The sequence below is a fragment of the Ceratotherium simum genome, chromosome 36 (assembly GCF_057802395.1).
Source record: "Ceratotherium simum simum isolate JZ-2026a chromosome 36, ASM5780239v1, whole genome shotgun sequence".
Taxonomy (NCBI): domain Eukaryota; kingdom Metazoa; phylum Chordata; class Mammalia; order Perissodactyla; family Rhinocerotidae; genus Ceratotherium; species Ceratotherium simum.
The window spans coordinates 22,571,645-22,598,327 of record NC_141935.1 but is presented as its reverse complement, the minus strand read 5'-3'; the positions used below and the strand labels follow the sequence as shown (position 1 = coordinate 22,598,327).

Here is a 26,683-nt window from a genome sequence, read left to right as displayed (position 1 = left end):
TACACTGAAACTGGAGGAGCCAAAGTACTAAAATAGACAGATTTCATACTGGGTAGAAAATAGTGTATGCTTTTTTCCTTTCTTCCAATAAGCTGGGCTATGTGCATATGTCGATTGATAGTAATAATAATAGCTAACATTTAAGCAGCCCCAATCACTATGTTAAGTGCTTTACTGCATTATCTCATTTATTCCTTGCAACAACCTCTGAAGTAGTGCTTTTCTAATCCTCATTTTACAGAGTAGGAAACTGAAGCTCAGAGAAGTCAAAGTAACGTGCCCAAGGCCACATAGCCCTTTAGTGACTCAATCAGGACTGTTGAGTGTAGACTTACAGAAGTAAACCCCTAGACGTGCACGCATCACATACACGTGGGCGAGGCACACTGAACAGAGCAAGGGAGAGCTGTGACATCCGTGATACTGCCTGGAACTGTGCAAAGACTTAGCCGTGACCATCAATATCACACATACTTCTCAGCAGTTACATGGTTGTTTCTCCTTTTGGCTTTTCAATAAAACCAAAGATACGTTCTGGAAGCCATAGGTGCAGTGATTATGGTTTAAATAAACTATTGGGCTGCAGAGGAAGATCTCCTGGGCAGTATGTGTGTTGATGCCTGGTTAACACACTGCTGAAGATCATATGATCCAGTGTTCAATACTGGTCCAGTCAAGAAAGGAATATGTGATGACTATGATGCTCAGAATGCGGGGGGGGTTTTGAAGCAGTTTTAGGAGATTTAGTTAATTAATTAAGATTATTTAATGTTAATCTTTATGGTAAAAAGCAGTATGGCAGCTGGAAAGTCTGAGAAGTTTGGAAACTTGGGATAAAGCTTTCCGGAGTTTTCAAGGTGGTTGCCAGAGCAACCTCAGGAACCAGATCCTGGAAGAACTGAAGCATTCTATTTTAAAAACACCCAGTTGATCAACAGAAAGCCAGAAATGAAACAACCAAATAATAAGGTACACATTGGAAATTCTTATAAAGATGAGCATTTTCTCAAAACTGGAAATAATTCAATCTATGAGGAATATTTTGACCCTGGAAGCAAACAGATTTCAGAGTGACTCCCCAGAGGTCTGATTATCACCTGCATTTTGCACAAAATATCGAAATTAAAAGCTCCTCTTTCCACTTGAATTTCCTCTCAACTCCTGGCTACACTACAAATTCCTTCTACCCTTCAAGTCTCACCTCTTCGAAGAAGTCTCCCACACATGCATTCATTCGTGCATTCATTCATTCATTCTACAAACACTTGTCGAGTAATTTATCCTATTACCGTGAGCGACACCTGCCAGGTGATCCAAAGGGGAGATGACTTAATGACACGGTCCTGCCTTTGGGAAGAGTACAATCCAGAAGGGGAAATCAGATAGACACATAAACACAACACAAGGCAGTCTGAGATCCCATTACATGATTGGAGGGTCAACGTAATGGGATCTCCATTGGGGACCAAAATTCACTGGTCCCAAAAACTGTTACACATCAGAATCCTTTGGTAGATCTTCATAAAAATGCAGATTTCCAATAGCCACTTTAGAATTTCCAGAGTGTGGGGCCCAGGGATCTGTATTTTAAATGCTGTGCATCTAACTCTGATGAGCATCCAGATTTGAAAACAGCTGCTCGAGGTGACAGGAAGGAGAACTCACCCCAGCTGAAAAGAGAGTTAAAGATCTCGAGGGAGTGGATGGGCTTTCAGTGAGCCTTTAGAGTCTAAGGAAGATATGGCACCCAAATGGAGGGGGTGTTACCTGGCTGGCCTGGGTTCAAGCTGGGGAAAAGCCCACAACAGCCTGGGAAAGGCCCCTGGGGAGGCCCCTGAAGGTTGGGCGAAGGATCTGGGTCTTGATGCAACAGGCAACAAGGAACCATCAAAGACCTCTAAGCACAGGAGTGACACACACAGCAGTGTTAGCAGAAATAATTTAGCAGATGTGTAATGGACGGATTGGCAAAAGTTGGCATCTGGTTTTAGAAAAACCAATCAGGAAACCTCTGGTTCTTAAGGGTAAAGAGCTAAAAACCTCAGTTGGCTGCAGGAGGAATGAAAAGGAAGAGGTGAAGAAATATTATTTCACATTTTTATATGCTGCTTTATTTCAAAACAGATTGTAGGTGGCTCATAAATGTGTCGTTAATTAATCACGACATTTTTGTCTCTGTGCAGCTATATTTAGGAATACTTAGGATCATGCTTAACATATTTGTGTTTTTAAACACATTTCTCAGGGTTTGTTCCATTTCCTATTTTGGAGAAAATGCAATTTTATTAACACTCATCAAAAGAGTGCCTCATATGTGCTAGGACTGCATAGACACCATAGGGAACTCAGGATGAAGACATAGCTTTAGCCCTCAGGAAGATGGTAGCCACATAATAGAATCGAACTTGTAGACAAGACATCATTCTGCAGGAAGACCATAAAAAATCCAGTAAAACAGAGGAAGTGGAGATTATTTCTTGTTTAGGGGATTAGAGAAGGCTTCATGGAAGAGGCGACATTTGAGTTGAAACTGAAAGATAACATTTTAGCCAACAGAGAAAAACATTCCAGATAATGAACTAGTATAAGAAAAAGCACAAAGAAAGGAAATCACAGAGCAGAGTCCTATACATCTCTATTCATAGGACTTGACACAATCACTGGCACATTGTGGGGACTCAGTAAATGCTGGGTGAGCAAATCAGTGTTTGAAAGGAAGTAGGTTTCAATAAGGTTAAAAGATAGGTTAGGAAATCACAGAGAGCCTTAGAAGCAATGCTAAGTATTTCTCATTCATTCTCCAAAATTGGGATCCAGAGAAGGCTTTTGGATAAGGAAGTTATATGCGACCAAGATTTCCTTAGATCACTCCAGCAATAATGTGCAGGGTGAACCAGGGAGGAGGACTAGGGAACAGACCAAAGTCTCAAACCACCTAGGAAGCTACTGCAATAGTCCACGCAAAAGAAATGAGGGTCTGACTTTCTCGGGGAGTGGCTTGGGAGAGGAGGGTTGTAATTCATGAAGCGCTTCGGCTACAGAATCCACTGACCAACAACAGTTGGGGTGCTAAACCTGAGTGACATGGAAGGCAGTGTCTCAAATAACCAAGGTAGGTTAATTGAAAGAGCAGGTTGTAAAGCAACAACGAGTTTATAGCAGGTTTACTGAAGGGAGAACTCTGAACCCTTCAGTTCCTCCCTCTGCATTCCCGCTTCAACGCATACAACAGGAATTCCCACCAACCATTTCCACATCTTGGGGAAGTATTAGGGAGGAAGCCCGTGGCCTGGCTTCTCTTGCTCTGGGACCTGCCTGACCCTAAACTGCATGCATTTTCTTTCCTCACTCCTGCAATGATGTGGTAGGTTCATGCGGTCAGGGTCCAAAGCCTGGCTCCTTGGCAACGCAAGCCTGGAGCCCACCCCTCTTTGGCATTCTCATTCTCCTCTCTCTCTTTCCTGTACTTAAAGGTGCTGGAATCCTGTCATGACTATCCATGCCACTGGTTGGGTATGACACTGCATTTTAATCCTCATCTAGACCCTTGTGTCTGTTCTCGGTTAGGTCAAACCCAAAGAGGTGAAGTATCATTCATCAGCACTCCTAACCCCGGTTCTGAGTTTGAGGTACAAGGAGTAGAACCAGGTAAGGATGCTCCATAGATGGTTAAAAATGCTTGCCTAGAATTCAAGAGAGAAGAAATAGGAAACAAGGAATAGATTGGAGGGCCGCTAACATGATAGCATGTTAGAAGCTCCAGTATTGGAGGAGATGAGCTCAGGAGAAAGCAGAATCTTACACTCCAGTGCATACAAGTGGTAGACAGATGGGGGAGTGGCAAGAGTGAAGATGATCTGAAGAACACACATCCACTACCCAACTCCAGCTGATGGCTGCCTTGAGGAATACAGTTCCAATATTACCAGATCTTGTGCATTTTTTCAAAAGAAATTGAAAACCCAGACTTTCGTGTGAAATTTTCAGATTCTTAAAATGTTAAATGAGTCAAACAAAACAAATTTGCAGGTCACATATGACCCACATGCTGCTGACTGTAACTCTTAGCATAGAACAAGAATAAACCAGGTCAAGGGCAGAACATGAACAAACACCCATATTTGGGGTGTGAGGGAAGAGGAGTCACAAAGCAGATGGAGATGAGTGTGCACAAGACAGAGGAAAAATTAAGATGGTCTCATGCCAGGAAGCCAAAAAGAAGGTGACTAGTCACACTACAGAAAGGTCAAGGGGTATAAGAATGAAGGAGTCAATCTATCGGCTTTGGTAATTGAAATGTCATCGGTGACCTTCAAGATATCAGTTTCAATAGAATGAAAGGAGCATCTGCCACATTGCAAAGGATTCTGAGATGAGTAGGAGTGAGGAAGTGCAGGCAAAGAGTGTCGATGACTCCAGAATTTGGCAATACATGAAAGAAGAAATGTGTGGGTTGGTAGTGTGAACAGTTACCAAGGTCAACAAAATTTTTTAGAACAAGGAAGACTAGATGTGTTCAAAGATGTGAAAAAAAGAGCTGGATAGCAATGAGAGATAGAAGGTACTCTGGAAGAGAGAGTTAGTTTGGATATGCTCCAGAATGAGTTAGAAGGAGACTAAATCAAGGGAACCCATGGAATGGGTAGGCTTAAAATGGGGCAGAGAGGGCCCTGAGATAGGAGAGAAGGATGGGAGAGATGAGGATGTAAAGCAGAGAGGAGAGAGATGGGGAACCCAACATCAGTAGCCCTTACTTACTCACGAGCACAAGTGGTCACTGTTGAGGAACAGCAGAATAGTTGGGACGCTTAAGGAAAGCAGAGAAAGTCAGGAGCAGCCGATGGGGTAGCATGATCGGAGTGGTGTGGGGGTGAGTCAGAGACCAGCTGCACAGCGGTGAGGACCCTGCTGCAGTGAGGGGCAGGAATGCAGCACACAGAGATGGTCTCCGGCAGTGCCTGGGGTTTAGTCAGGAGTGTGGTACTGATGTGGCAGGAAAGGCAAGTCAACAGGGCGAGGTTCACTCCTGCTGCGCCTTCCTACAAGGCTACACATAGTCGGCACTCAGGCGATGGTGATGCTCTTCAGGTGATGAAGAGCAGTGTAACCAGTTGGCTCTGTATTCGACAGCTGGGAGTCTCAGCCACGCTGCTCAAATTAATGTGCGTACAAATCTCCTGGAGATCTTGTTAAAATGCAGACTATGATCCTGTAGGTCTGGGAGGGGCCTGAGATTCTACGTTTATCACAAGCTCCCAGATGATGCCACTGCTGCTGGTCCACGGACCACGTGAATAGCAAAACCGCTTCCACGAACTTCATGGTTAACACTCAGTCGTCCACACCAATAGACAGCGTCCCTGAGATGTTCCGAAGCAGCACGGAATCTCTTATTCAAGGTTAGAGGTGGACAGAGTGGTGTTTTGTGATTGCTGGTTTTCATCCAACAGATCTGGTCTCCTGGTACATCTTGCTTACACTGGTATTAAAATGGACTTCTCTTTCCCATGGTCAGAAAGAAGAAGTAACCAATGAGGCTGGATATTTGCAGTTGATAATGATATGAAGGGTTATCCACATGCGAATGACTGAAAGTCAAAGGGATTTGGACATTTGAAATGAATAAATAGCCCAATGAAATAAAGGTGAGTTATGGGGAAAAGGACTTAGGGTAGAGAGGAGATGGAGTGAGACTTAAGGACTTAGGGTAGAGAGGAGATGGAGTGCCATTTGCGGGCCTTGAGTGGGTCTCTATCTCCCTGCACTTTTATTTATCTTTGGTGAAGGAGCTGGACCAGAAGTCACTAAGGTCCTTTCTACTCTAATAAGCTATGATTCTACCCTGGAGAACCGTGATTGGAGGATTCTCAGAACTAGATCGGGCTCTCCTTCCACTTCCTTCCATTTGCTCACGGCACACTGACTGCACACCCACGATGTGTGGGCGCCATGCTAAGGTCTGGGGAATTATACCTACCACAGACTCAGCCCCTGTCCTTCAGCAGCTCATGGTCTACTTGGGGAGAGAAAAATGCAGTGCTGCCAGCTAAGGTGCTGGGGGAGCCCACAGAAGGGCACACGTCCCAACTGAGGAAGGAGGCAAAATGCTTCCCAAAAGTAGTGACATGAGCTGAGTTTTAAAGAATGGGTAGGTTGGGGGCCGGCCCAGTGGCTAGTGGTTAAGTCTGACACATTCGGCTTTGGCAGCCCAGGTTCGCAGGTGCGGGTCCCAGGCGCAGACCTACACCACTCGTCAAGCCATGTTGTGGCAGCGACCCAAGTACAAAATAAAAGAAGACTGGCAACAGATGTTAGCTCAGAGTGAAACTTCCTCACCAAAAAAAAAAAAATAATGGGTAGGTCCAGACAAAAAAACAAGTCAAGGGGGAATGAACAAGAAGGACAAGAATGAATGGGGCATCATAATTCCATGTGGCTAGAGCAGGGTACTGTGGCAGCCCCGGGAAGGACCACCCTCTCTGCAGTGCATCCTCGACAATCCACTGCTCCTGATAAGGGTGAGAGCAGACCCCTCCACTTGCCTGCCCACCTCTCTGAGGTTGCCTCAAGCAATTAGTACAGAGGGCTCAAATCTTGAACATCCAGTGCAAAAAACACAGAATGGGCACGGGAGATCCTGGGAGGGAGAGGGATGGAGGAGGTGAAGATGCTCAGCAACCAGAAAAGATATTGATCAGAGTGGCTTGGGACTTCGGACCCAGTAAGAATAAACACGACGAGGGCCACAGCCGTGCACGGAGGGCACACACCGACGGTGGCTCTTCCAAAGAGCAAGCAGGGCAGACAGGAGCACGGCTGCCAATCCACTCTGAGGACCAAGAAGCAGGAAGCGCGCAGCCCCCAGGGCAGCATCCGATTTGCTCGTTCATTTTCCCGCATAAATATTTACATGAAGAAAACAAAATATGCCAGCCTTGATTGCAGAGCTTCTCGATCTGCTGCTGCTCGTTAAAAATTCCTGCAGAACTTGAAAAAACTCCCCCCACTCAGGGGCTCTTCAGAAAGGTCAATGTCACGAAAAAAGTGGAGGGACTGTCCTAGATTAAAGGAGATTGTGGGAAACATGACAACTCAATGCAATGTATGATACTTGATTGGATCCTGGATTAAAAAAAAAACCTCTAAAGACATTATTGGAAAATAGGGGAAATGTGACTTGAACTATAATCAGATAAGATTATTATAACAATGTCCTTGGGTGTGATAATGGTATTGTGGTTACATCAGAGAGTGTATTCCAGGGTGAAGAACCATAATGTGTGCAACTAAATCCTCCAGTGGAGAGTGTGTGCTCTATGTACGGGGGGGTAGGAAGAACAGATAAGCAAGTCATGAATGTAGTGAGGGCTACATAGGTATTCATTAGATTACTCTTTCAACATTCCCTTACATTTAACATTTTTCAAAATAAATTGTTTTTTTTAATTTCCCATCTAAACCTCACCACTGCATTGGAAACCCAGGGGGCAGGGCCAGGGCCTCAGCATGTTAGGAAAGCTGCCAAGAGGGCTCTAACGTGCAGGCAGCGGGGAGAACCACTACCCTATTTCTTCTTGGAGCTGGAAATGCTTCTGACCTCTAAAGGCCCAGCCATCCCTGCTGCTCAAAGGCTTTTTCCAAACATTGGAGGTGCCAGGAGATGTAGGGGAGCTAATGACAGGTGTCTGTGCACCCCACATGGCCTTGCACTAAGGAAGGGAGGGACAGGGCCAAGGTGGAAGTTGGCCACTGGACCAGCTGAGCCACAGCAGCCAGGCCATAAGGGCAGCTTCACTGTATCAACGAACATGAATGCCGAAACCCGCTTTGCCGAGGGTCTCAAACCTGGCTGCACAGTAGAATCACGCAGGAGATGTTCTAAAAATCCTGACATCCAAGATTTACTCCAAACCAATGAAGTCGGAATCCCCGGGGATGGGACCCAGGCATCAGTATTTCTTAAAACTCCCCAAGAGATTCAGTGTGCAGCCAAGTTTGAAAAACAGTGCCCTGAAGAGCACTTTGCAAATGTTCGACACCATGGTTAATGATTATGTGGGCCCAGCAACGCCGAGGATGGCCAGCTACGGATTTTCTAGTATCATCGGTCATTACCTGCCTGGTTGCCTCTTTCAAGTATCCTAACCAGTTCTTGAGCTAAGGATAGAGTTTCTGTAGCAATTTGTTTCCCGAAAGACAGAAGCTCATCTTTTTTCATGAAGCACAGCCATTCCTAGTGTTTTTACACATGTGAGCCATCTCCTAGCTCTGCAGGACTCTGCTGGCCCTACCACCAGCCAGGGGCTGGGTCCTCACACAATTGAGGCAGAACGAGGTAAGCACCGGCACACTCCCTTCCCACCGACACACACACCCCCATTGTGTATGAAACACCTGGGCCTGCTGGTGTGCAGGCTTCCCAGGTCAGCCCGTGAGCTGCTCTAACTCAGGGTGAGCGTCGGATGGCAGCGAACAGCAGTGTACCCATCATGCCACGAAAGAGACCAGCGTTTCGCTGTATTGGACTCTGCATGTGGTCTATACACCTCTCAGGGTGCACCTGCAGTGGAGTGAGGGCGTGGGCTGCTATTCTGGAGGCAGCCGTGTGCGTCACACCAGTGCACACTGCAGGTAACAAGGGGTGCAGTGCCCGGTGGAAGAATGGAAGGCCTGTGTACTGCATGATGTGAGTGACGTCACCTCTGCAGCAGAGGACACCAGTGGGACTTCCATGCGTCTCTGGTCATGAAAGAGGAGTGGGTGCACCCCACCCCCATCTCTCCTGGAAACAGTGCTCCAAACCTGGATGGGTAAGGAGGCTCTCTCAAGGGCAATGTGGCCCTGCAGGGCCCTAAAGGCTCTGCAAACCAGCAGGGGACTTGCTGAGAGGGCTCAAGTCAGTCCTTACAACCAGTGTGTTTCCACAGGACCAGGACAGTGAGTGAGAGGCTGCTGGCTGAAGGAAAAGACCTACAGCTTCCAGTAAAGTCTCCACTGACCTGCAAGGAAAGGACCCCAGGGAACGAGGAAGGAACCAGGGGAAGGGGAATGAAGAGAGAAGGAAGTTCGGATGTTGGTGTCGGCAGGGTCTCTCTCAGAAGCTCTCCACCGTGGCAGCCCATTCAAATCCCCTGGGGAGCGTTGAAAACACCTCTGCCCGTGCCCCCTTGACCAATCAAGTGAGACTGTCTGCAGGTAGGGCCGCTGCACCTGGATTTTCAAAGCTCTCCAGGAGATTCGAATGTGCTGCCAAGACTGTGAAACTCTGGTCTATGAGAACAACTTCCAGACCACTTGAATCTGCACCTGTGGCTGAGGACAGGCCAGCCCGCGGGCTCCCAATAACAACTACTCATCATGACGGCGATGTGGGGAAACAGGTGCTTCTTACACCACTGGTGGTAATACGAATTGCTTCACTCTTTTTGGGAAAGTAATTTGGCAATTTTTAGAAAAGTACAAATTCATATACTCTTTCACCCAACGATCTTACTCCTGGGATATAAACACACAAAGGTGTTTATTGCAGGGTTATTAGTAGGAGCTAAACAAAACTGAAAATAGACGGAATGTCCATAAATATGGAAATGACTGAATAAACCGTGTGTACTGTGGAACATTATGAAAATTTGTGCAATTACTTTTAAGAGAGTCAGATCTATAGGGTTGACCTAGAGAGGTGTCCATGATGTAATGGTACGTGGGGAAGAAACAAGTTATGGAAAAACAATTTAGCGGCCAGCCAGTGGCATAGTGGTTAAGTTCGTGCATTCCGCTTCAGCGGCCCAGGGTTCGTGGGTTCGGATCCCCGGGCGTGGACCTATGCACTGCTCATCAAGCCATGCTGTGGCAGGCGTCCCACATATAAAGTAGAGGAAGATGGACACGGATGTTAGCCCAGGGCCAATCTTCCTCAGCAAAAAGAGGAAGACTGGCAACAGATGGTAGTTTAGGGCCAATCTTCCTCACCAAAAAAAACCCAATTTATCCATTATTGGGAAAAAGAAACAAACACCAACCCTGAGTGTGTGTATGAACATATTTGTGTGTGTGTGAATGTGCATGGAGATATTAGCAGAAGGACATAGACCAAGTTTTTAATATTAGTGATGTCAGAGAGTTAGAAATAGAGAGGGGTTAGGGAGCTTATTCATATTTCCTTCATATTAACTTAGCATCATTTTCTAGTCAAAATGAGGACATACTACTTTTATAATTAAAACAATTAATAAAGAAAAACCAAAGAGCAAGCTCTGGGTTAAGACTATCTAGACTCAAATCCTGGCTTTGCATGTCCTGGCTTTAGCTCCTTCATCCCTCTGCCTCCATTATCCTCATCAGCGAAAGGGGATCACAGCGATGTCCACATCATAATGATGTCACATCAGAGGATGAGTATTAAGGGAGATGATCCAGCCAAGCACTTTCCACAACGTCTGGCATATTCTATGCCACATTCAGTAACTTAATAAATGTTGTTATGGAAAAAACTTTTCCTAAGCCACTAAGGACCAATCTTGTAAGTCTAGGTAAGCTCACCTCCTCCAGCAAAGAGCCCAAGCCCCCCTTCCACTCTCTGCATAGCAGAGGGATGCACCTCGTCAGCCTTCCCCAGAGCCGTGCATGTAATGACTTTTTTTTGCACAGCCTGCACAGCATTATGGGTGGGCAGAGTGCTTCATTACTTCCTCCAGCCCCAGAATGGGTCACGCTGTCCCGTCACCAAGTGACAACTTCTGGGCAGGGAAGTGCCTGGGATCTCCTGGGAAGGGATGTCCTATAAATACAAATAGTTATGATAATTATATGACTTCAGCCCACCTCAGCAACTGGCACTTCTGCAAAAGCTCACATCGCATACATGATTTGGTCCTGACCCCATGCCTGCTGGGGAGACAGGAACCAGAGCTAATTAGAATGATGAATGACCTGCGCCTCATCCAACGTGAGCTGAGCCAACTGTCCAGGCTCGGGCGACTGGCTTTGCACGCTGCTCCCTGCTGGGGTGTGGGCTCTGTTCCTTTTGTTTGGCCCATCTCCCCTGGAGAATGACGGGGGCAATTCTTCACAGGCTTTACTCAGTATACATTTGCTTTTTATTCCGATACACATGCAATAAAGTCTAACGGAAAGGATCAAAGTCTTGCCCCCTCTTTCACCGGATTACACCTGCAGATGATGGGAAAATGCTAGTAAAATCTAAGTTCAGGGACTCACTATTCACTCTGTTTGCTGTTTGTCAAGGAGCAAAATTCAAGGTAAGGCCAATCATTTCTGCCAACCAAGGGATGCTGTTTTCATAAAAACTCCTCTCTGGTGCATGGATGCTGTTATGGGTTGAATTGTGTCCCCCCAAAATTCATAGATTGAAGTCCTAACCCCCAGTGCTCCAGAATGTGGCTACATTTGGAAACAAGGTCTTTAAAGCAGTAATTAAGGTCATTAGGGGTCATTAGGATGCGCCCTGATCCAACGTGACTGGTATCCTTATAAGAAGAGGAGATTAGGATACAGACACACAGACAGAGGGATGACCACGTGGGGACACAGCGAAAAGGCAGCCATCTGCAAGCCGAGGAGAGAGGCGTCAGAAGAGACCAACCCTGCCAACACCTTGATCTTGGACTTCCAGCCTCCAGAACAGAGGAAATAAATTCCTGTTGTTTGAGCTACCCAGTCTGTGGTACTTGGTTACGGCAGCCCTAGCAAACCAACAGAGATCCCAAGGGGACCAGCATTAGAGGGTGCAGCATCTTCTGAAGGCTCTTTCTCCCAAGCCATCCATTTCCCAAGAGCCTCTTGAAATGAGAAGATGCCTTTGGTCAAAACCCCTTAGCCTGCGTTTGACTTGGAGGACAAGAGTCAGCTGAGAAGGGATGGTGGTCAGACGAGAGAACAGCACGGTGCACTCATGTATGTGGATGACGGTGGATCACGGGAATAGATACATGCTGGTGGGTCAGAGGGTGGTGTCAAGGGGGCTCCAAAAAACTCAAAGGTGTGGAACTGGCCAGAGAAATGTAAGGAAACACGTTTTTAATCTCTAGTGCATGGAAACAGAAGGACTACTAGGAAGGGCTGGGGTCTGGGAGTCAGAGCTGGATTTGAATCCAGACCCAGCAATTACCACCTGAGTGACCTGGGCAAGACATGTACCCCTCAAGTCTCAGTTCCCCATCTCCACCGCACAGAGTTGTAAGAATAAGTGAAATACTGTGGGTAAAGGGCCTACACCGTCACCGTGGAGTTTGTTCCACTCATTCATTCATTCTGTCAGCAAAGCATTATGAATATGCACTGCTTTCTAGGTAAGAGTGAACAAAATACACAGACCTGCCATCACCAACTTCATAGTCTACTGAGGAAAACAAACATTTTACAAAGTATTATACCTCGGACTTTACCCTCCCACACTGCCTTCCTTTTAAAGTCTAGAATATTTGTGCTTGAAATTATCAATAACTTGAAACAACCCCAATGTCCACCACACTTGGTCTCTATTAACAACTGGCATCACCACCATCAAAAGACATGAGAAGGGGGGCCGGCCCGGCGGTGCAAGCGGTTAAGTGCGCACGCTCCGCTGCGGCGGCCCGGGGTTTGCCAGTTCAGATCCCAGGCGTGCACCAATGCACTGCTTGGCAAGCCATGCTGTGGCGGTGTTCCCTATAAAGTGGAGGAAGATGGGCACGGATGTTAGCCCAGGGCCAGTCTTCCTCAGCAAAAAAAAAAAAAAAAAAGAGGAGGATTGGCAGATGTTAGCACAGTGCTGATCTCCTCACAAAAAAAAAAAAAAAAGACATTAGAAGGGACCAGCCCGGTGGCATGGTGGTTAAGTCCAGTGCACTCTGCTTCAACAGACTGGGTTTGCGGGTTCAGATCCCAGGCACGGACCTACACCACTCATCAGCCATGCTGAGGAGGCAACCCACACACAAAATAGAGGAAGACTGACACAGATGTTAGCTCAGCGCTAATCTTCCTCAAGCAAAAAAAGAGGAAGATTGGCAACAGATGTTAGCTCAGAGCGCATCTTCCTCACCAAAAGAAAGTAAATAAATAAGACATTAGAAGTGCCACAGTGGTGTGTATTAAAGTCTAGCTTATACAAAGAGGACTACACAGACCCTCGCAGAAGATGTATTGTTTGTCATTTCGTCCGTACATCCCACTGATGTAATCTGAACACTTCTATTCCCCGAGGGCAAGGGCCTTGCCTAAGTGGCTCCTTTATCTGGCTCCTACCAGGACACCAGTGGCACTGGCACCCCTTTATGCTGATGCATTGAGTGGCAACAGCAGTGATGTCACCACTAAAAGGCCACAATAGCAGAGCTGTTCCTGCTGCGTATTTCCCGCCCACCTCCGCGTGCTATAATCGGCCGTCATTGTCCTCCAGCATTTCACCATCGCTTTGACCATTTGGCAGACGCAGAAAGGGAACAGTATGGTTGTCTCATCCCTTTCTAATAATGGCACTTTGCATTTGTATAGCACATTGAACTTATTCGGTGCATTCCCTTGTCTATTGCCTGCTCTTATCCTAATGAAACAAAACTCCATGCATTTTGCAATTGTCTGCGCCACAGAGACAGCTTAGGAATCAGAGCCAGTGAAACTCTGTGCTGGAGGAGGACCAAGGCCCCAAATTGCTTAAAGAGTAACAAATCCCATATAAGTTGCAAAAGGAGCCAGCATGATAAGGCAGCAATACAGCTATTCCGTGGGAAGAAGATACATCTGGAGCGGACGAATCAATTCAGCACAAGCTGGGAGCCCATAGGAATTTTCATCGGAGTCCCAGGGCTCCCTATCGGCCCTGCCTAGGTACAGGTTTTAACTTCAGGGCGAGGCAGAGACTGGGTAACGCTACAGGGAATAAGGCTATTAGGGTTTGGTAATATTGGCACATTTTGTGGCCTAGAAACACGACCCAGAAATGTTTCCTGCTTTTTCAGCAGTTTGGAAAAGGGCAAAAATGAGTATCTGGAAGGGTGAGCATGTGGGAGGTTGAAAAACTGAATTTTTACTTCTCATCACATTTGGGAAAAGGCAGCATTTGGAAGCCAAGCTCCCACCAAGAAAAACAAGCTGTCCATGGCTTGCTCGCAACGAGTCGTCCCGCTGGGTCGACCTTCTCCTCAGAAGCAGGAAGCCGGGCGCCCGCTCCTTCAGTCCACCCGTGGGCAAATTATTGCTTTTACTCTGGTGCCATTTAGAAAATGATGGCTCTCTAAATCATACCCTAGGGGCCTGAGAAAGTGAAAACGCCTCCCCACCTGCATTATCGAAATCTGGCTTACCTGCCAACTCAGTGATTTGCAGCCTCGCTGCACATTAGAGTCACTCGGGGGGGCTTTTAAAACCCCACTGCCCAGGCTGCATTCCAGACCGATGAAACGGAAACTCTGGGGGTGGGACCCAGGAACAAGACTTTTTAAGCTTGTTTAATCACCCAGGTGATTCCAATGTGCAGCCAAGGCTGAGAAGCAGCCCTCTAACTGCATCCTGGCCAGTGCGGGATGCTCGGAGAAGACAAAGCTTGTCACACCTGCCACCGGCCTTTCTCTAGTCTCCTCTGCTTGCCTTATCCCCATGCTCAGAAGCGAGACTTCTGCCTCGCACATTACGAAAATAATAGTCCAAGCCATTATGCTGGGCTCACGTTCACTAACCCATTTAGCTAATTAACGTGAATCTGACACCACGCTAGGCAATGCAGCAGATACAAAAATTAGGAGGGCGTGATCTCTACCCTCAAGAATACAACTGTGTAAGATATGAGTTATATTAAGTGACCATAATATAAGGTATCGTGTGATTCAGAGAAAAAACAAGATCCTTTTTAGCTGAACTGAGCATGTCTTCACAACTGACACATCACACAACACACACACACACACACACACACACACACACACACATTTATCCCCCTCAGCACATAATACAGGACTATGTGCATAGCAGGTGCTAAATGCATTCCAGTTGAAGGAATGAGTGAATTCAGGTTAGAACCCACCAAGGCCAACACCCAGGACTCCTTAGCTCCCTTCTCCAACCCCCACAATGTCCAGGCCCCTCCAGGCACCATCTAACAGCACCTCAACCTTTCATGCCTAGTCGTCTCCTCCTCCTTCCCCACCCCCACATCACACTGCCCTTGAAGCCACATCAGTGGCTATGTGCCCTGCACTGTCTGCAGACTGGAATCCCCCCTGAGACCAAGATCTGCAGTCATCAATGCCCACTCTCCCTTCTCTCTGGAATAAAATCCTTGGTTTTGGGCTGAGCATATAGCCTCCCCAAATAAGACCAGATGTGGCCATTTGCCTCAGATCTAGGCAATGAGTTAAGTGGAAGTGATGCGTGCAACTTCTGGGTCATGTCCTTCACCAAAATGGCCCTTTTCCTGGCCCCTCCTCCATCCTCTGATGAAAGGACATCATGGTGTGATGCCCTCGTGGACCACACGGACAAGAAAATGCCCTAACGATGGCGGAGCTCCAAAGGCAGGAGGAGCCTGGGTCCCTAGACAACTTGTGAGGCAGAGTCCTCCCCATCCCCACCCCCCACCAGCCTGGACCAACTCCCCCGAGAAAGACCGACTCCCTCATGTCTCAACCATAGTTATCTTGCATCTTTTACTCATATCGGAACCCAATACGCTTTTCTGCCTCCCACACATCCTACAATACCTGGAGTTCCTTTTTATATTAATGAGAGGAGACAAGTATTACAGAAAACCAAATTATTTCTGTCCGAAGGGTCAACGATTTAGTGAATTCTCATAACAAAACTGCCGAGAGTCCATAAATCTTTATTGCTTAGAAGGTCAGCCTGCGAGAATCTGCTTTGCCGATGGATGCAATAAGTTGACTGGCCTCCTTTTTCTGGTCCACACAGTCTGTGGAGACTACAGGGGAAATTGAGCGATCGTCATTCTTGGTTAGTGGCCTGCAGAGATTGGCCCCTGGAGGGTAGGGGCAAAAAGCTCTGTAAAAGGTATAGAAAGTTACCGGCTCCTATGGATGGAAGCAAATGGAAGCAGCAAGGAAGAAAGGGAGTGAGCATGAGTTCTGGAACCAGACTCATGAGCTGGGTGACCTTGAGCAAGGTACTGACCATCCGGTGAAGGCAGATAATTTCACCCAACTCACAGGTTGCTGTGAAGATTCGGTTACACAACAGTCCCAGGGCCCCTCCACAAACCTACTGAACCTGAACTTCCCAGGTTTGAGGAGGGTACATTAGTTAGGGTTCTCCAGAGAACCAGAACCAACATGATGTGTGTATACACACACACACACAACATACTCACAAACGCATACATATATATATAGAGAGAGAGAGATTTATTTTAAGGAATTGGCTCACACGATTGTAGTGGTTTGGTAAGTCCAAATTCTGCAGGGTAGGCTGACAGGCTGGAGATCCAGAAAGAGCCAACGTTGCGTTTGAGGTCTGAATGCAATTTACTGCAGAATTCCTTCTTGCTTGGAGGAGGTCAGTCTTTGTTCTATCAAGGACTACAGCTGATTAGATGAGGCCCATCCACATTATGAAGGGCAATCTGCTTTATTCAAAGTCCACCAATTTAAACGTTAATCTTATTCAAAAAACACCCTCACAGAAACATCTAGAATAATGTCTGACCACATGTCTGGGCACCATGACCCAACCAAGTTGACACATAAAATTAACCATCACAGAGGGTGGGCATTCAGGTATACGTATGTATGTATTTCTTTCTTTATTTGGCTGAGGAAGATTTGCCCTGAGCTACCACCCATCGCCAATCTTCCTCTATTTCGTACGTGTGTCACTGCTTCAGCATGGCTGACGAGTGGTGTAGGTCCACGCCCAGGATCTGAACCCGAGAACCCTGGCCACCCAAGTGGAGTACGCTGAACTCAACCACTACGCCACGGGGCCGGCCCAGGAATCTGTGTTTTTAATAACCTCTCCAGACTTGATGTGAGGAATAGCCAAGTTGGGAGGCCACTCTCAGTGATGCACCCTAAGGTCACTGACAGTTTCAGGGTTCCTCTCCCCACCGTGAGGGCCACTGGTCTTCCTCCCTTTGTGGAGCTGGTTGTGCCAACTCCACACTTAACTCAGAACCAACCTTCCATCATGGCTTGGGTGAGGAAGATGTTCGCTCCACACACAGCCAGGACAGAGCAGGGTAGAGATGCTCCTCGAGCCTGGGGCTCAGCTCATCCAGGGCCATCTACAAAGGAGTCGGCAGCTGGCCACATTTGCCTGCTGACTGCCAATCTCTCTGGGTTGAGTCTCTTCTCCCTTTTCCCTCTCCCTCCGCACATCCAATTCTCCAGACCCCAGGGAGCCATTATGGGAGCTGCTTAGGAATCACCAACACGTCCCCCAACCATCCAAGTCACCAAATATTTCCCAGAGCGTTTCTCCACCTCGGCCACCCACAAGAAGCACGCATGGGCATTTTCAAAATACAGATGATTGGACCCTCCCATGACCTACTGGAGTGAACTTCTGGAAGTGGTTCTTAAGCAGATGTAAATTGGAAAAGTCTCCACAGAGATTTTGATACACAAATGATTAGAAACCACCAGTTCGACTAGTGACGAACACAAAAACAGTGGATGCTAACATCTGCCACTTCCTGCTACTGTGCTGGTATATGGTTTTCCACAATAAAGGCAGCAAAGTCTCACTAGAAATCGTAAGTGCTCTCTAGGCATTTCATGAGAATTCCTGGTTGTAGACTAATGAGGGGAGAACGACGAAGCCGTGTTGAGATCAGGGTGCTGGGCAGCTGGCTAGGCTCGTTCATTAGCTAAAGAATACATTCGTGCCATCAGCCTGAAAACACGCAGGATCAAATTCATGGCACAGATATACTGCAGATTGCTCTACGTGGTTGACCTTCAGGGTTGCTCACAAAAAGTCAGAATTGTGAAAGCACAGTCTTTAAATACCTACAGTACTAATGAGACCATCTCTCATGATGGCAGGAGCTAAGATTTCTGTACAGTCGTCACAACAGGAAGAAGATGCAGAGTACCCATTGGAGGACTGCTCATGGAACTTTCCTCACACTTGCGATCCTGCTGCAGATGATAATAGTGCCCGAGCAGGGCCTGCCTCCCATGAACCTACCTAGAAGAGACCACTTTTCACTGGAGACCTGCTTATTTTGAAATAACCAAGGATCTTTTCCACAACTTTAGCTGGAATTCTAGAATAAAAAGGTGTGCCGTCTTATTCCCGGGCCCATCAGATGCCAAATTGGTGAGAGGTTGTACCCTGCAGGGAAGACGAAATTCATGCATAGTGAATGCTACTCACAGTGAAATGGCCGTTGGTACGGGGCAGGGATGAGGGCAATGGTATTTACTTATTCAAAAACACTTTGCTTGGCCCTACAGAGACAATTGTGAGCAAGGAAGGTATGGCCCCTGCCCCCAGAGAGCTTACAGTTGAGCAGGGTTCTGTCCAGCGTCAGGGACCTCAGACACTGGGAAGGGCACTGTGGCCGAGGTGGCCAAGCAGCCCAGGACACACTGGCTCTGGCGTCATCTCACCTTTCAGCCCACTGGGTCTCAGTCTCCCATCTGAGAATGAGAGACCTGGCTAGATGACTGCTAAGGTCCATTCCAGTTCTAGCATTCCATCTACTGATCATTCATTGACCGTCAACCTGGTGTCCACTTGGTGCTAAACTGGGGATTCAAAGATGAGTAAGACATTGTGTTCCTTCTTCGTGGAACTCACAAACTAACGGGAGAAGAGGGCATCCAAAGAGACAATAATACAGTGTAGTAAGTGTTACAATAGAGATGTAGCCCCCCACATCTAGAAGTCTATGTTACCATTCTAGAGAAAGTCTGCAAAATTCCTGACTCTTGTATCTTAATCCCCTTTCTATGGACAGGCCGTAGATTGGCAGCATTTATGGTGTCAATGAATGGCCTCCTTCTATCCATGCCATTTGCCGTGTAACTCTGTAGTCCCTCCCACTCTGACCCTGGGCTTGGCCATCTGACTCGCTTCAGCCAATAGGATGCTAGTAGATTTGATGCAAACCAAAGCTTGAGAAAGTGCTTGTGCCTTTCCATGTAAGCTCTCTGGGGGCAGGGGCCATACCTTCCTTGCTCACAATTGTCTCTGTAGGGCCAAGCAAAGTGTTTTTGAATAAGTGAATACCATTGCCCATTTCCTTCTTCCGCTTCTCCGTGACACCATGAGAACAAGCCTGGGCTAGTCGCTGAAGAACGCAATGTGGAGAAGAGCCAGCTGTCCCAGCTGAAGCTATCCTAGAGTAGCAAATGGTTTGCTGACTGCCAGATGTATGAATGAGCCCCAGAAGAATCAAGCCCAGCCAAAATCAGTGGAACCAACCAGATGACCCATGGACTTAGGAGAAATATAAATGGTGGTTGCTGTAAACTGGTTTGATACTCTATTATCATGGCCATAGAGAACTAATAAGGATAGGGCCAACCGGCTCCCCAGATTCGAGAAGCCAGAGCCCACATACGAGGGAGCTGCTGTGAGAGCCCCAGCTCTGCCTTCTGTAGCCTTGGAGCAGAGTGAAGTGAGGACACGACTCGCACTCTAGCCCCTCCAGCTTCCGGTTCAGCAACCCCATGACAGCCCCATTATTTACACAGTGAGTAAAACGTTCCATTTTTCCCTCTGACTAACAAGGAGTTTGCCACAGAAAGCGCCTGAAAATAAATTATACATGAGACACGGTTTCTGAACTAGTTGCAAGTTTTGTTCCAGGATATTTTTACTTTTCTTCAAACATTCCCTCCAGGGGTGAACCATCCTACCAAGAAGTCAAATGGAATTAGAAAAGGGACTTAAAGGAATCCACTTGGCCCCATCAATGGTGAGCCAAGCATATCACGGGGCCTCTGAGGCCCTAGTTGGCTTCCGGTATTCATATCTTCCCTTTAAAACAGCTGAGCAATAGGACTGTAGCGGTGGTCCTTAAGGAATGTGTTTCAGTGAGAACCAACAATTTCCCCTATAATATGGTGATTAAAAATGTGGACTCTAGTCAAACAGACTTGCCTTCAAATCCCAGCTCTACCAACTGATGAAATACGAGACCCCAGGATATATACTTAACCTCTCTAAGCCTTGATTTCCTCATCTGTTAAGAGGGGCTATTAATAGTGACCACTTCATAGGGTGGTTGTGGGGATTAAAAGAAGCACATAGAAATGTAAGCAGCTATTGTCATTGTCGTGCTTCAGAAATCCCCCAAGCAACAGAGAATTCTGATCTGGAGCTGAGTCAAGGATGGGCTCTCTAAGGCATTCCACACACTGCCTCTGAGTTATGTGTCCCTGTTTACTGTATTATGTCTCTCAATTAAAATCCACCATTCCCTCCGGACCCCTGCGGAAAGAACTGCATTAACAGCCAAAAAGACTGGAAATCAAGTCAAGCCCTTGTGACAGGCAGTGCCAGTAACTAGAGAAAAGGCACCGTCTTCACCATTTTTCCAGGTAGTTAATGCATGACAAATATTGTGCTCCAAAGTGACATGGGCCGTTCTCTGAGTTCTGGCATATAAATGCATTTAGTAGCCTTCTCTCAGGTCAAAGAAATTGGGACAGAGTTTAAAACTGTCTATTTATAAATTTGTAGAGTCAGCAAATGGCTTATCTCTGGCACAGAATAAAATCACTTTAAAAGAAAAGGTTTTCCCCTTATAAAAGTGGCACATACATAGAGTATCAGCTAGCTATTGTCATAATAATGCTGTGTAACAAATCACTCCAAAATTCAGTGCCTTAAAATGACAATTATTTATACTTGCTCACACATCTAAAGGTTGACTGGGGGTCACCTGATCTGGTGGGCTTGGCTCTGAGTTACAGGTGGGCTCATGTCTGTATCCTGTGCCTTCACGCTCCTTGCACCAGTGGGTTGGCCTTGGCAATGTGAGAAGTGCGAGAGGGAGAGCAGAAACATCCAGGGACTCTTAAAGCCTCAGTACACACTCATGTGCCCTCTCACATTCCAGGGGACAAATCCCATCACACAGTGGAGCCCAAGATCAGTGGGGAGAGGAAACATACTCTGCATTTAGCAGGAACTGTGAAATCATATGGCAAAGGTCATAGATACAGGCCGGGCCAGCTTCAAGGGCATGTGATCTTCACGGGCTCCATGCTCAGAGGGGCCCTACTTTTAGCTGCATGCTCTGCTGTCAGCTTCATAAAATTCTTCATAACTTTTTGACGTGGAGCCCCACACTTTCATTTTTCACTGAGCCCTGAAAATTATATAGCCAGTCGTGGATACAGGGGATGGTGAAGAAGTGGGAACAATAACGCAATCTTCTCATTTAACAAACTGACTCTGCACTATAAGAGTGTCATATCCATTCCCCACTCCTCCGGCCCCTACTTTCCGGACCACGTCATGGAATTTCTGCAGTGGATTCGGGCTTCACACCATTCAGCTTCACTTCACACCATGCTACCTCCCCTAAGACAGAGGTGTGGCTCTCAGAAGCATGAAAGGGGGAGGGACATAGGTGGTCATTCGTGGTAACATCTGTGGCCTTATCACCACTGGGTTCTTTCCAGAACTAAACCTGGAGCGCCTGCTCCCCCTCCAGCCTGGTTATACCTCCCCAATAAATTCAACACCCCCACCCACCCCCACCCTCTGCCCACTCGTCCTCCTCTTCCACGTCCCATTGTGACTGCTCAATGGAGAGAGTAAAAATTACCCACCTACTAGAGCTTTTCACATCCACAAATGTCAGAAAACCTGCAGTAAGACAGGACACGTTCTTGGGGAAATCAGGAGGTGAGCTGGACAATCAAAGAATTGTCGCCAGAGGGGACATTCCAAACTATGCAACTAAGTACCCCTCTCAAGCAGGCTAACTGGAAACCACCTCAGCCATTAGGTTGTCCAACTCAGTCTAAGGGAGGTGAACATGTCACACCGCCCTGGGACAACCGATCCCAAGGTTTGACGATCTTTATCTCTGCAGAAATTTTCTATTTATTCTCATACCGACCTTGGGCTTTCACTTAGGTTCATTTCCTCTAACGATTCCCTGAATTTGGAGATGCAACAGGAGGCCCCTAGTCAGTCTCCTCCCCGTGAGGACACTTTATGCACCTAAAAGTAGCCATCAAACCAACCTCTGCTTTCCATGTTGCTTCTTGCCCCCAAACCTGTACCTTACAGCGACCCACAGAGCCGACAACACGCTCCGGGTGGGAGAGCTGTGCAAGAGGCAAGTGGCTCTTGCCGTGAAAAAATGAATCATAAGCACAAGTCGACACGAGAATCCTGCAGTTCAGACAATTACCCAAAGAACACATTTTCTGATAATTACAGAGCTAAAAATGGATCTGCTTTGAAAATCCCTTCCTTTCTCCCAAGAAAGCTGAGGAGGTGGTTTAACAACAGTTAGCTGCTGAGATGCATCACATTCCGGGGTGTTTAGGAGACGAGTTCCAAGAAATTTCTTGGAAGGTACAGTTCCCAGAAGGTGGTGCCGCTAACTAGACCCATTAACCCTCCCCACCATCCCCAACGCACTCACAGCTCGGGAATCTGAACTCAGAAGCCCATTCAGAATGAGAGAGATGGGAGGGAGGAGGCCCAGGCCACCCCACCTCGTGACGAAGCTCAAACATCAAATGGCACTTACCTAAGAAAACAGGAGGCGGCGCTAAGAGGGGTGCGCCAGCCAAGCATTACCTCGGCCTGCCTCAGCACCAAGTATATGCCTGGGGATGGCATAAGGAGTTTTAGGCAGCAGCTAAGGGTCAGGATAACAATAATAATAACATTTTGTGGGCTGGCCCCATGGCGTGGTGCGCACTCTGCTTTGGCGGCCCAGGTTCATGGGTTCAGATCCCGGGTGCGGACCTACACCATTCATCAGCCATGCTCTGGGGGCGACCCACATATAAAATAGGGGAAGATTGGCACAGATGTTAGCTCAGGGCGAATCTTCCTCACTAAAACAATCAATCAATAAAAATAATAAGAAGAACATTTAATGCGTACTGAGCATTTATGGGCTAGATACACCTGTATGATCTCATTTAATTCTCACAACAACTCCGTGAGGAGGATTCTGTTCTTATTACCCCACTTCAGAGTCATGCTGAGGGCGACACAGATAACAGGGCAGAGGCAGGTCTGGAAGCAGCAGAAGCCTGTGTACTTCACCACCCCCTACACCACCTTTCCAGTGGAAGGAACCAGAATTGGCTGAGAAAAGATACTAGTAAAAAACAGACTACAAAGAGGGCAGAGGGCATGAACACAAAGAAAAAGGAAGGGATGGGAGACACTGTAGCGTAGAGCTTCTGTGTCAAGAATGAATACAATATAGTATTAAATTTGAGTTTAAAATACAAATCGGATATATGTAGTAAAATATATAAGTTTTGTGCTCTGTCATGGACAGTACAGAAATGAAGAAATGAAAAGATTACTGATTATCTCAGGGGTCCCAACAAAAAGGATTTAGACTGCAGAAGTGCCAGCAAGTTAGCACTCATTCCCTAACTTAATAAATATTTTTCGAGCACCTTCAGCAGGCTACGCACTGTTCTTCCTTCTACATCACTAGATATGTGACAGTGAACAGAACAAAGTCGCTGTCCTTCCAGAACTTGCATTCTAGTGGGAAGAGTCAGACCCACATGTCCGGTACCTAAATGTGTCTGTAAGAATGCAGTTACCAAGTTAAGCTAAAAAACAAGCAAGGGACGGCAAGATCTCAGTGGCCAGACAGTCGGAAATGCTAACAATTTGAAATCACGTTCAGAGAGAAATCACGTGGACATCAATGAAAACGACCTTGGGCATCCAGGACACACAGACACAGAGGTGAGAGCTAACAGAGCCAGGTGTTGACAGGAAAGGTGTGCTGTGAGCACTGGAGCAGCAGGAAGATGCCACAAGGAAAGTGGCTTATGTCAGCCCCAAGTTGGTCACGGGGTGCTGGCCAGTGCGGCTCCCGTGGGAGGCAGAAAACCGTTAGGCAGCAGAATGTGTGGCCAGGCGCAGTTATAACCCCTAAAGTCTTGAAGTCAGTGTTTCCTGTCCTCTGACGTCTCTCTCGAACTTTCCTCCCTGGTCTTTCCCACTAACAATGAATAGCAATTGCGTTCACTGAAGCAACAGAGGCAGGAGCATGGGAAGAAGAAGTAAATAAAAAGGGAAAAAAACAGAAAAGGGTACGTGGAGTACCATGTTTCCTGGAGGAAAATGCCTCAGTCTACTGTTTATAGAAACTTATGCAAACTATATGCAAATTTGCAAACGGTAATGCTAATTCTTGCATAGCCCGCGTACTTTTTCTTGTATCCTTGGCTTTGACCTTTGAAAGGTCCAGGGCTGTGGGCAGCAGGGGACCTTGGCAGAGGCAACAGGCCATTGCCTACTGTCTGGCCACAGTCGATGGTCAAGCAATACAGAAAGATGAGCAAGGCTACGATGTAATGGACATGGATTACCACTCTGCAGAGAATTCAGGATGGTACACTCAGGATGGGGGAAGAAGGGAGTTTGAAAGACAAAGCTCTGATTTAGTCTTCATCCATTCTAGGCCACTTAGGTGTCAGTCTTAAAGAACAAACCAGAGACTATGGATGTGACGGCTGGAGCAGGTTATCGGTGCCCAAGATATTATCTGGGAAAATAACTGACAATTCATGAATTACCCTTAATACCAAATGCCATTTGTTTTTTCTTAATCCTTCTTTATTCCTTGGATCACTAGTATTTTCATATCTGAGCACACTGCCCTGCCGTGACATACAGGATGTGCCATTCTACCATGCTGAGTTTCTTGGAAAACATTAAAGGACAAGTAATTAGCTACAAAAATAAGTAACTTCTTGATTGAGCTCTCTCTCCCAATGAAAGGTATCATTATTAAAATATAGAAAAAATTTCAAAAGCTTGCAAAATTGCCTCCCTTCTATCCATGTTGGCATGGCGTTTGGTTTCTCTCCTATTCATCTAAGTCTCGAAAACTCCCTTTGGGTAAGGGAGTTCCTACGGCCTGTAGCCCAGCCACTCTGGACAAGGATCAGGGATGTCCTTTGGCTCAAGGCTATGGACACTGCTTATCTTACTTGCAAGTTGCTATTCTCTACACTTTGCTGCCAAAAGCATGCACTTTCCTGATTGGAGAGTGACAGACTGGTCTCTCTGCCACAGGGGTTCCCCAGCTATGTCACAGAGCTGTGCTAAATACCAAGCTTGAGCTGCACGTGCAGACGTGAATATGCTTCCTGAATGCGTTTAGGGCAGCTGTGACCTACTGCCCATCCATTCAGAGCAACTCTCTGAATGCTTGCCTCCCCTTATAATAACACCTCCCATCCCGCCCCTCCGACACTCCCAATGATGCTGTCAATCAGACTGCAAAGCTGAGTGGCAGGCTGAAACCTCAAAGGAAACCAGCATCCAGTGAAAGACTTCCCTGAGTTGGGCGGGAGCATTTCTGAGCCCAGCACCAGACAGGAACAAAGGCCGTGAGGCAAACATCGGGCGTAAATGCCATCCATCATCATGCAAAGATAAAGAACCTCTAAATGCAACCAGAGGGCACTTGCAAATATCTAGTGCTGTCCTGACAATTTGATTGATGGCCACCCATTTTAATTAGCTCCTCTCGTCCCCGGAGGTTTTCAAAGAACTGACCACTTGCTCTCACCTCCCCCTCTCCCGCCGCCATGTGCCTTTCTGGGGAGACAGGACTGGAGCAGGGACTGAGCCTCCCCAGCCCCTTTCGCTCTGTGACCACCCATGACCACGTGACGGTCCACCCTCCGGTACCCAGCTCTTGCACTGACCTTCCGCAGAAGGAAGCAGATGCGCTCGATGTTCCTCAGCCGTTCCCTCTATCAGGATGCACAAGAAAGAAAGGAAAAGGGAGGTTAGAGGTTCTGCTGAAAGACCGAGAGAAGCCCCCTCATCCAGCCCCCAGTAGAGGAGGCAGATCCCGCCAGAGACTCCTCCTGGCCAGATGGCTTGCACGCGCACACCCAGTGGCTTTTCCTAATAAGAGTTTCTGCTCATACAACTCAGTAGCAAAAAAAAAACCCAAACAATTAAAAAATGGGCAGAGGATCTGAATGGACATTTTTCCAAAGACAACATACAGATGGCCAACAGGTACATGAAAAGGTGTTCAACATCACTAATCATCAAGGAAATGCAAACCAAAACCACAATGAGGTATCACCTCACACCTGATACAATAGCTATGATCAAAAAGACAAGAAATAACAAGTGTTGGCGAGGATGTGGAGACAAAGGAACCCTGTGCACTGCTGGTGGGAATGTAAATTAGTGCAGCCACTATGGAAAACAGTATGGAGGTTCCTCAAAAAATTAAAAATAGAACTACCATACGATCCAGCAATTCCACGTCTGGGTATTTATCCAAAGGTAATGAAATGACTATGTCAAAGGGGTAGTTGCACCCCCATGTTCATTATAGAATTATTCACAACAGCCAAGATACACAAACAACCTACGTGTCCATCAAGAGATGAACGGATAAAGATGTGATATACATATACACACAATGGAATACTATTTGGCCATAAAAAATGAGGAAATCCTGCCATTTGCAACAACATGGATGGACCCTGAGGGCATTATGCTAAGTAAAATAAGTCAGACAGAG

The 26,683-nt window shown here is 46.9% G+C and overlaps 1 protein-coding gene across 1 annotated transcript in view; it reads right to left on the bottom strand.

Moving 5' to 3' along the window:
- CNIH3 (cornichon family AMPA receptor auxiliary protein 3) overlaps nucleotides 1-26,683 on the bottom strand; it is a 110,963-nt gene that overhangs the window by 30,246 nt on the left and 54,034 nt on the right. The window contains exon 3 of the mRNA XM_087424399.1: nucleotides 25,845-25,892. Within this exon, the coding sequence (XP_087280525.1) occupies nucleotides 25,845-25,892 (48 nt within the window). The remainder of the gene's footprint in view (nucleotides 1-25,844; nucleotides 25,893-26,683) is intronic.